General features: G+C 37.9%; 1 protein-coding gene across 1 annotated transcript in view; it reads left to right on the forward strand.

Moving 5' to 3' along the window:
- gabbr1a (gamma-aminobutyric acid (GABA) B receptor, 1a) overlaps window positions 1–12,152 on the forward strand; it is a 60,124-nt gene that overhangs the window by 19,465 nt on the left and 28,507 nt on the right. The window contains exons 7-9 of the mRNA XM_053506680.1: window positions 630–790; window positions 9,404–9,538; window positions 10,843–11,013. Of these exons, the coding sequence (XP_053362655.1) occupies window positions 630–790; window positions 9,404–9,538; window positions 10,843–11,013 (467 nt within the window). The remainder of the gene's footprint in view (window positions 1–629; window positions 791–9,403; window positions 9,539–10,842; window positions 11,014–12,152) is intronic.

Below are 12,152 nucleotides of genomic sequence, written 5' to 3' on the forward strand. Positions count from 1 at the left end.
CCAGTGCTGTTTGGAGCTTGCTGTTTTTTTTTCTTTTTCATCTTCGTTTCCAGCGGATTAAAGGATTAGAGTTGCATGCATTATTATTATTATTATTATTATTTCTTTTTGCAACATTTTCAATAATCAGACCTCTGATCTAAATAGCGCGCTGTAAGACGCTGTTCACACTCTGACTAGCAGATTTAGATTAGACAGCCTCAGTGATTTACTGCTTTGGGAAATAATCTAATGTTGCACGAGCCTGCCTCCGACTGGACCGGGGTGATGTGTAGTGATATTTCTCGGTAATGATGCACGTGTTGGTTTGGGTTGATTAAGCGCTCGAGCTGTCGCATGGTGATAACTTGCCTTAAACTTACATGCATATTAGAGTTGCAATAGCAGTCGATTATGTCAGGACGCGGTAAAGCGCGGCGCGGCGCGCGCACATGCTCGCGCAGGGCTCCGAGCTCGCGCTGACGCGCACGGACCGCTTTCTGTCAGTCAGTTCGCCTCCGAGTTTAAACGCTTCGTCTCTAACAGTTCGGTAGCCTTCATGGGGATCCCGGGTGATTTCAGGAGCCTGTGCATGAGCATTGCGCTGTGTTGCTTTACACTGCTGCTCTCCTGGCCGTGTGCGGTTGCAGGGAAGAAGAAGCTGTACATCGGCGCGCTGTTCCCCATGAGCGGAGGCTGGCCGGGGGGACAGGCGTGTCTGCCCGCCGCGCAGATGGCACTGGAGCTCGTCAACAACCGCACTGACATCCTGCCCGACTACGAGCTCGAACTCATCTATTACGACAGCATGGTAAGGAAAGAAAAAAAAAACTTATTGCACTTTTAAACAGCAAAAAAAAATAATGGAAAAAAAAATATATTTATATATGAAAAATAATTCAAGTGTTTATTTGTAATGTGAGACAATAACTCTTTTCACTTTGTTCATCATCACAGCATCACTGCATAACATTCCAGATTTGGGTGACTAACTATGAGTACCATCATTCAAACTAATTCTTTTTTTAATATTAATTTTTTATTTATTTATAGAGATTAGATTGAAAATGCTTGAGAATTCTTTTAAATCTAATCTCTATTTGACTTATTTTACTTTTACTTGTTTTAGTAACCCAATGTAAAGATCTCTCCAATGATGGAAAATTCAAAGCACTTTTGTACTGTAAGTCCCTCTGGATAAGAGCGTCGGCCAAATCCCTAATGTAAATCTAAATGTCTATCTATTACACTTGTGCGATTTCACATTAACTAAAACTGGATGTGACAAACACAAGTAATAGCTTAAAAAACATAACAAACCATGGCTGAAGATCCATGAGGATCCATCCGTCATCCACAGTTTCACAAGGAATAGTGGAGTCTGTTTGTTTCTTCCCAACATGATGCATCCGTCAACTTCTCATTTGCAATCTGTAAGGTTGCAACTGTTGAAGTGTTCTGTATACACACATTTCTAACCTCTAAATGGTTTCATGTACAAACATGGCAATAATAATAATAATAATAATAATAATAATCAGTTAGAATAATTAGAAATAATAAATAATCACACAAGGAATTTTATTCTGGCTGTTTGTGTACAAACCAACATAAACACTGTTAAGGAGACTTAGGGTACGTGGCAGGGTACACCCTGGACAGGGTGCCAATCCATCGCAGGGCACACACACACACACACACGCACACTCATTCACACACTACGGGCAATTTGGGAACACCAATTAGCCTAACCTAAATATCTTTGGACTGTGCGGAAACCGGAGTCCCCAGAAGAAACCCACCAAGCACGGGAAGAACATGCAAAGTGGCCTTGCACCTCCAGGGTCGAGGTTTTGATTCCCATACTGTATCTACATGGAGTTTGCATGTTCTCCACATACATGGTGTGTATCCTTCAGTTATCCTGGAGGTCCAAAGACATGTAGATTTGGCTAATTGGTGTTTCCAAATTGCCAGTAGTGTGTGACTGTGTGTGCATGTGTGCCCTGCAATGGACTGGCACCCTGTCCAGGATATACCCCACCTCATGCTTGAAGTCTCCTGCGATAGACTCTAGGCTTTTATATATAAACTATAAAAATATAATATATGAGTAAATAAATGAACGAATAGTAATATAATAACAATAATAATAGCTTTCTTTCGTCTACTCTCGTCAAGGGGTTGCCACAGCGAACCCTCTGATCCGTACAAAACTTTGGCACAGGTTTACGCCGGATGACATTCCTGACGCAACCCTCACATTATATCCAGGCTTTAATGGATTGCAATAAATAGATTATTGCAGACTTTAAATCCCTGCCCTTCCAGTGACACTGGAATAAATTTATTAGTTGAATAATTAAGAAATCAAACACAGCATGTTGTGCTGTTATGGGAAGATAATTAACAGTAGTGTGGTATTATGCTTCAGTTGATCCAGGAGTGTTATCTTATGCTGCAGCCACTTTGCCAGCCGTTAAATTTTTTATTAATTTAAAATTGAAGCATTTTACATTTTATCGGGTGTGCGGAGTGTCAAGACAAATTAGTCCCTACTGTTCCTTTCCCTCTTCAGTCTCTCTTTTTTCTCTGCCTTAATACAAAGGACAAAAAAAAAAAAACATAGTCTGTGGAAATGGAAAAGCTTAAAGTTCTTTTGTGTTAAAGTCTCTCCCGGTGTTGGAAAAGTTGAAACCGACACCCAAGACTCTATCGATAGATATTAAATAAACATCCATACAAAAGCCACAATATATTTGAGATAATAGTTTTGTTAGGAATAGGAACACATTAAAACTATAGTGTTAAAACAAATACAATAATATAAACCTGTGGTCTGAATTTCAGCTTTATTCTCAGAGCTGCTTTTATAGAAAATGAATCAGAATTGAGAATGCAACTGCGCCGTGTAATAACACTGGGTAATTTTATTCATATTCCTTTAGGAGTTTATTACAATTATCTTTCTTTATGATAAAGATGCTAGGTAATATCAAGCAGACCCTCTTTTGAATAAAAAACCTTCAGCTACTATTAGGGTACGAAAGCTTCAATATATATATATATATATACAAACATTTTGATTAAACCATGGGCATCTGCTGGATATATTTTTTATTTAAATGAGTGAAAACTGCTCTTGTACTGTAGTTGTATGAGTCTCAGCTGATCGTGCTGTGGAAGAAGAAAAAGCAAAACATGAAACCAGAAAAAAAAAACACTTGAGTAAGCGTAATATTAAAATAAGAATCGTTCACTGTGAACTTTAGAGAACAGGTATATTAATATCGCTTAAGGTCAGTAAACAGAGAGGGAGCTGTTTTGGAGTGGGATTGCAGCAGGTCTGAGTTTGGTGGAGAGCACTCTGCACTGGAATCACTCTCAGCGGTGAAGAGCGAGGAAAAGGGAAGGAAAGTTGGCATGGCAACAGGCACCAATGAAAGCGCTATGCACGCTGAAGTGCATTTTTGTAAATCTTACATCAATAATATGAAGAAATACTTTTGTAGATTAGTGTGTGGTGAGAGGTGAAAACCTAGTGCGTTTGTATTTCAGACAAATAGGAATACTGAGCTCTAAATTCTGGAAGAAGGACTTGAAGATTCTTTCATTTACATTTACACACTGCACTGACTTTACTGACGTACAAGTGAGATGGAATACAATCCAAGCGTGGAGCTGAAGAGCTGGGGCATAAAAGTCTTGTTTAAGGGTCCAACTGTGGCTTTTGAAGAGGCATGGATTTAAATGTATAACTTTCCATGCTCAAGCATGATACTTTATCCGCTATGTGAGTATTGTTCTCTTATGAAACGTGCTTATAAAACTTATGATGAATACAGTATAAACTTTGCAAATGAAGCATTGATTAAGTATATTCTAAATATATATATTTCATAACTAGTATAGTATATCCAGTGTGCATATACAAACAAAAAACTTAAGCTAAAAATATTCCAAGGTTTTTTGGCCATGTTCAATTTTTGGGCTTGTACTTTTCCCCTAATGTGAGCTTATATAAGAAAATACCCACCACTGATTTGTTGCTCAGCCCTGCTGGTCTTTGGTGGGGTGTGGCTAAACATGGGGCTCATTTACATAGACACTGAAACAGTTTGTTTGGAAGTGGAATGAAACAGAGAACACGTATGAGATATGAAAAAAAAAGCATCATCTGAGAGGTGTGTCAGCTAGGGCATTAATACACGCACTTCCAGTGACATCTGTGACCTGTGCTAACTCTTTACATTTCACATGTAAATAGAACTTATCCTGAATCTAAAAGAAGAAAATATAACCACAGAAATGAATGCTCAAATAGACAACCTCTGAATTTGCAGCACTAGTATTCGCATTTCTTGTGAACATTTTATAATGCATCAGAACTGATGTTGTTAAATGCTTTGCTTCTTAAGTGCAGTGGTTGTTCCAGGCCGATTCTGATAGTCGAGTGGTCTGGTTCTATTCAATCTTCTGTTGGTAGTTTTAAAACCATCTTGGGATTGAAGTAAAAAACTACATAAAAATACTTCTTGTAGAAGGAAAAGGATGTATGACATCCGGGCCACACTGCATTTAAAATGCACTTTTATGGAATTAGAAAAAAAGAGATTACTGTAATATACACTAAATTAGCTCAGATATGTCAAAAGCTGGCAGTATACACAGCCAGAGACAAAGATAATTACCCAACTTATACCTGCGAGCAAAATTAAACTTGCTGCATTGCATGAAAGGATGTGATGTGTTTTTTTGTGATCACTGTCATGCAGTATGTTTAATTCTAAGGCATGTTCTAATCTCTAATGCCTTTTTCAACTCCTCCTTTAGTTCACTAAGGTGTCAGTGTTCACAGTTAGACAAGTCTGCATGCTCAAGTCAGGGCAGTGGTTATAAAAACATTTTTCATAACTTTTCGAACTTGAAGCTCCAGAATGCTTTTTCCCTGTGACATTTTAATTCACATGGGTATTATATGATTTGTGTCTTTCCTTGAGAGACTCAAGTAACTGCATACTCGAACAAGATTATAATCGAAATAGCTTTTGGTGCCGGAATAATAATTACAAAACAAAACTTTTGATTTGGGTTTGCTTTTAATTATTCTTCAAAGGACCCAGGATACGTGAGTTGATTTGCTTAATCCTTTTCAAACAAGTAATTGTCATGCATATCCATATTTCCACAGAGAATTACTGTTTCTAAACTGTTAATTTAATATGACATTTGATTAGTGCTGATCAATGCCTTGGATCATGAGCTTAAAAATCTGAAAGTAAAAATTGTGTCTCATCCTTAACAATAGATTATGCCTCTTGAACTTTCTATTCTGTACTCCAAACATTTAATTAAAACATTGAAACAGATTGTTTAGTCTCTTTAAACCATGCTATAGGCTGCTGGCAATGAGAAATTATAATTTGTTTCAACTGGTTTTAAACCAGTCTTTAACCTCTTTTAAAAACATTGCATATGTAAATTGTTTTCTTTGTTGCTTAAATTAAAACTCATTTAGATTTGGGCTACTGGTAAAATATTTCTCACTACATTTATTTCACACCTTCAATGCTTCATATTTACACTGATCAACCATAACATTACCAACTCTTACGGTGGAAGTGAAGGACATTTTGTGTATATCTATATACACTGTCCGGCCAAAACAAAGACACAAGCTCTAATATTATGTTGGACCTGCTTTGCTTTGATGACAGCACGCATTTGCTCTGGCATCGTTTTAATAAGTCCATGCAATGTCACAACATTTATTTTGGTCCAAAGTCACATAATTTTTTTTCCCAAGATCTTGTATTGATGATGGGAGAATCAGACCTCTACAAAAAGGCTTTTCCAGCACATCCCAAATATTCTCAATGGAGTTAAGGTTTCTTGCTCCCTGAACAACTCTTTCACATTTTGAGCTTGATCAACCCTGTTATAGTCATATTGGGATATGCATGTGGCATTATGGGAAAAAATCAGTTGATGGAAAAACCTGGTCATTTAGTATATTCAGCTTATTTGTGGCGGCATAAAATGTTGCTGAATGTAGACCTGACCCACAGAACCAACTGCATATTCTAACACAGCCCCCACAGGCTTGTACTGTAGTAACTAGGCATGGTGGGTGCATCACTCTGGAACAGGGTAAATGTTGACCTGTCAGAGGTCATACTGTAACCTTTTTCTAATGCCTCACAATTTATTCTAGCAAAATGAAGCCTTTTTCCCAATTAGCTTCACTGATAAGTGGTTTTGTCGCAGGTTACACAGCTGTTTTGTTGCAATCCGTTAAGTATTCTTCACATTGCATGAGTGGAAATGCTCTTACTGTTAATATTAAACAGAGTTGAGTGTTTTTCAACAATTTGATTTCCCAAAACATTGAAGATCATGAACGTTTAAGAACGTTTAAGATTATGATCATGATCAGTCAATTTTTTTTTTTCATCTACACTTCCTCGAAGATGATGATAATGATTTAATAATCCGTTGGACAGTTTTCATATAAATTTAAGTTTTCACAATTTCCTTAGTTGTTTTCTTTGCTTGATGTATGCAAAAATTTTGACCTTTCTGAAAAAGGCCACAGTTAGGGTTAAATAACATGTAATTATCCAATTGAAGATAATAGGCTAAGCTATTTGCTTAGGTAAATCTAGGTGGTGACTTTTTTTTTTTCCTTTGGCCTGGCAGTGTATTTATGGTTCTGCTCTTGATGCCACTTGTCTAAACCAGATCTCTCTATGAAAAAAAAACTTTACATCTTATATCTGTTTGAGATGCATTCAAGCATTTATCCCAAATAAGGATATTGATCCCAATCCCTAAATTAGAAGATTAAATTATGTCTGTTTATTTATTTATTTTTTATTTAAGAACTTGAGTATACAGATTAAATATTTAATATGCATTAACAATATGATTGAACAATATATATGAATGTATTATTAATAAACAAATATAAACAAAAATAAATCCTGTGCATCATAAGGTGCAGTAAATGATTTAGAAAGGTTTACAATTGAGTTTTTTTTTTGACTGAATGTGTCTCTCTCTTTCTTTCTCTCTTCCTCCCTTCTCTTCCTTCTCCCCTAGACTGCTGTCAAATCTCACACTTTGATCAATTATTAACTGGGATAAAGGGAGACAGGGGTATAGGTAGAGTGAGAGAAAAGACAGACAGAGGTGCTTCTCAGCTTCTTTGTGTTTTAATTGGCAGCTGTTGTTCCCAGATTGCCTTGGGTAGCATTACCATATCTAAATACATGCTTTATTCATACACATCAGTGTTTCCTGCTAAGTATCAAAGTGCTGAAATAACAACCCAGTACTTGAAGCTGACAGCAGAGACACAATAAATGCATGCATAATACATGTTGAGAAACTCTTACTCCAAACTGTAATATCTGGAAAAAACAAGTGGGCTCTAAATAATGCCAGCTTGGACCAGTGTGTGGATCGTTTAGGAACTCAAAGCTGCAATGCCGTAATAAATGAGTTTTTTTGGAAAGTTTTTTGTACATAGTTAAATAGGGTTATTTAGGAAATGGTTGACGCTCCATGGACGTGTAAGTCCTGGTTCATGTTCAGTACATGGTTTAACTGTTGGAAATAAACCTGTGACGTAAGGTTATATTTATAGTCAGCCTATGCAACTTTATTTAGATCACTTGAAAAGCTGTTTAACATTAATTACCCCGTCATTGTTAGACTTAACTAATACTTGTCATTACCTCGCAGTATACTGTAAATAGGTGGTGCCATGTAACAATGGCAAGGTTGGGGCCAGTACCCTGTTATTTCCTGCTCGCTTTGTTGACCGTGATTGGGTGCTCGATAGAAAGCCTGCTCCACATAGAATTAGCAGGTGGAGGGGAAAGATTGTTTCCCTTTTTTTTTTTTTTTTTGCCAACCAGTAATGCTACTGTACAAAAATTAGGACTGCTACTAAAACCATAATAATCGGGATGTAATATAATTTAAATATAGACATTAGGGGCTAACATCATCCCATAAAACTCTACTGATATTGAATCCGAAATTCGAATCATTTTCTGATCAGATCCGCTGCGGCGTTTCATGCAGCACATATGTGTGATGTTGATTGACACGATATACATCTTGCATGAGATGACACTCAGGGAACGCCAAACACATTGATGTCACATCTCTGATGTTTTGCAACACTTGGCAGGAGAAGCAAGTGGAGGAGTCGGCTCAATTCATGTGAGGATGAAATTGGATCAGTATCACTTATATACAGTACAGTACAGAGAGCTCTGATATCAGAATCATATTGGAAATGGGAACGGTGGAATTTGGTGTGATCAGGGAAATAAAGGACCAAATATTAATAATTGAATAATTGAATGTTGTTTCATGGAATTATTAGAAACAGGATATAAAATCTCCGACAGAAATACAGAAAGGCAAAGTAACTAAATTCTACGTTGAACCCTGTGAACCATGATCTTTAATCACTATGTCATACCAATGTGTAATAGTACATTATTTGTTGTGAGTCAGAGCCACTGTTCAGCCCTTGAGTCAAATCCTTAAGGGCTCCTTTATTCTTTTTCATGAACAGACTACTGAAGTCTTGTAAAAGGAAGCGCAGAAAAGCACTTTTGGGGGAAGTTGTTCTGAAAAGTCATTTTCGGAAAATGAAACCTAGCTTGCTATGAAGCAATTGGGGCCAGTGGTGGCTCAGTGTGTTAAGACTCTGAGTTAGCTCCGCCAGGTTGCTGCTGTTGGAACAATGCAGGAAAAAATTTTTATTTACCTGCAACAGGCTACAAAATGCCAAAAGATAACATTTTAATGTGTGTGTATGTGGCTTAACGCATAGTGAAACATTCCTCTGGAACTGGTCAGGTGCAGGGACTACACTGGAAATGAGAGCCAAACAAATCCTTCAGGAGGCCTGGAGAACTCTTTCTCGAGACTACATTAAAAAATACAAGAAGGTCTGACTCCTTGGAAGTAAAATATGAAGGAATGAGGGACGGCCCCAGCACAGTATTGTATGCAAATCCAAATGACATGTATGCACGTTCCAGCTTTTGAAAGACTTTGCGTGAAAGTGTGTAATAATTTTAGTTTAGTTTAATAAACTTTGCAGGCCAGCACAGTTTGCCTTTATTAGACAACCCATTTTCAAATGTATTAAAAACATAGTGTGTAATCACTAAACTGGGCTCGACTCCAGGCGTACAGGAAGTCATCTTGACCACAAACTGAACAGTATGTAAGTGAGCTGTGACCACATTTAGTTTAAACTCGCTATAACCACTAAAACCCCCTCCTCTGTAACTTTTTTATATGAATGGTATTATGCAAATGTTTACAAATTTGTAATGAATTACAAAGGGGTTTTGCATTACCTGGTGTTTACACTGTGTCTCTGTTTCTGTCTCAGTGTGACCCGGGGGAAGCCACGAAGCTCCTGTACGACCTCCTTTACACCGAGCCAATAAAAATCGTCCTGATGCCAGGATGCAGCTCTGTTTCTACACTGGTGGCTGAAGCAGCTCGCATGTGGAACCTCATAGTGGTGTGTTTCTCTTCGCAAGCTCTGTTGTTCCAAACCCATGCTAAGCCTCATGTAAAAATAGCTTCGACTTTAAGCTCATGTAAGCTACGTCTTATATTTCTGTTAGTTAGTGGTGGACACATGGAAAAGGTTCATTTCTTACTTCCATCACTCTGTGGAGGGGGGTGGGGGTGGGGGTGGGGGAGGGATCATGGAGAGAACAACCAGAGAAAGTTGAAGACTGAATTGAAGAGCATGTAGGAAAGAAGGAGAATCTGTCACAAACCGGGGAAGGAGATTAACTTAAAATTAATTGCTTTCTGAGTTTGGAATTAGTAAGTCATTTTCATGCAATTTGCTTAAATCTGCTTTGGTGGTGCATCATAGAAATATGCCATGACGTTTCTCATTGATGCCTCACATCCTTGCAGATTTTCAAGACGCCACATATACATTACATTACTGCAGATTTCTCCTGAGTGAATTAGTTTGTCACATTTTTATCAGCAAAAGTTAAGCCGAGGCAACACGCAAGCAAGTCATCCGAGGCATCCAGGTGACAGCGCCGTCTCAGCTTCTCTGCTTGCTGATACGTCCGTTGACTTTTCAAATTCTTTAACTCGGTTACAGTTTCGCATGGAATATAATTAACGTCAAACCGGCATGCTGCGGTGAGCGAGTACCAGTGTACAGTACGCTAAGCAATGAAGTCACGCAGTGAATTATTTATTAAGGCATTAGGTTCAATGAGATAGTCGCGTTTTTATCAATGGAAGATTGGCCCATGCATTATTCAGAGAGTAGATGAGCCAGAGCTGTAGTTTTTGAAACAGTGACAGCACAGTGTCTCGCTTTTTCTGCTGCTGATACATTGACTTTTAAAACTCACAACTCAGTTACAGTTCCCCATGGAATATAATTAACGTCAAATCCGCGTCCTGTGTCTAGTGTGTAGACATACGATGAATTATTTATTAATGCATGAGAAAACATCTGGTCACACCGGGTTGACATTAATCTACTCTTACAATTTGTTGAAAGAGCGCTGCCTCACAGTTTCTGGGTAGCTGAATTGATCCTGGGTTACCATTTGTGTGGTTTTCCTCCATGACCATGTAGGCACAATAACTTTGCTAAATTGCCAATAGGTATAAATGATCGTACTGCATGGGCTATAACAGGAAATCGCCTGCCTTGTGTCCAATATTTTCAGGATAGGCTTCTGATTCGCTGTGACCCAGCCCAGGATACTGAAGAGGAAAATGGCTGTAACTGTGCAGTCCTGTGCAGTGCTCTAACCAGTGTATTTTTTTATGATTGTACAGTTCTCCTATGGCTCCAGCTCCCCAGCGCTGTCCAACAGGCAACGTTTCCCGACATTTTTCCGCACACATCCTTCCGCGACTCTGCATAACCCTACCCGCGTGCACCTGTTCGAGAAGTGGAATTGGAACAAGATTGCCACTATCCAGCAGACAACAGAAGTCTTCACTTCGGTCAGTTTCCAAAAACAGTTCACTTTAAAAGATTTTTTACCTATAAAAGTATGTGTATATACTGTATATATTACTAACGTAACTCTGACTTCTGGATTAATCAATTAGAGCCAACATATTAGTTATGTAAAACAAATCTATAAAAAATATCTTGAATATTGTCAAATCTATTTATCTTTTTTTCACAAGTCAATCCGAGACTTGTGATAAAATTTCTAATGAATAAAGGCATAAAGCTGATTGACATTTACAGAAGACTTTAAACACAGTATTGTGACTCTCGCAGTGAAACCTTTGAATGGTAGAAACTTTTTTATATTTAAATGTTTGCATTGTATTAGTCGAAAATTTAGCTAGTTTCATTGTTTTAGCTTATTTCAAATAAGACAAGCAAAACTAGAATAGATTAAGGATGAAGAATGTTTGTAAGAGAAAAATATACTGGCATGAAGTCAGCGGGTTAATTACAACACATGCATCATGAGTAGAGTGGACAAATTCTAAATTTGTCTAATTCACAGAGCAATTTGAACCCTTAAAGTTTTTTTCCCCAAAAAAGCGCAGTTAATAATATGTTTTAAAGAAATTTCCTAGTACAAAGATAAGTGTGCATTCAGTATGTTCATACCATGTTGTTCAGTTATTTGCTGAAATTACCAAAAAGATGGCAAATATTGTGAATTTATATCATAACACCTGCCATATTTTATAATTTTTCTCAACGGTATAATAGTAATACATTAAAACCCCATAAATATTAACACTACCGTAACATTGATTATCAATTATATATCAGGAAACTGGTGAAGGGATAAAGGCTCAATGCTTGTGAAGAGCAAAGGCCAGAATGTCAGGTCCGATCCCACAGAAGCTCTCAATGTAAAAAAACAAAAAAAGTCAATTTTTGGCCATGATAGAAAGGTGCCAGAACATTCTGTGCCCAAGGTCACCAACCCAGCTTCCAAACTCCCCAAGTCCACAAAAGTCAACATCCTGGTGCCATACACCACCCATATTCCCAGGGGTCTTGTGGGGTCATGTCCCGAGGGGCCAGAGCTTCCCAGGTGGCACATGGGGAATCCACACAATACTGGCCATGAAGTTTTGCATTGTTATGGCTGATTCGTATGTGTAGCACA

This window comes from Clarias gariepinus, chromosome 11 (genome assembly GCF_024256425.1).
Source record: "Clarias gariepinus isolate MV-2021 ecotype Netherlands chromosome 11, CGAR_prim_01v2, whole genome shotgun sequence".
Lineage (NCBI taxonomy): Eukaryota > Metazoa > Chordata > Actinopteri > Siluriformes > Clariidae > Clarias > Clarias gariepinus.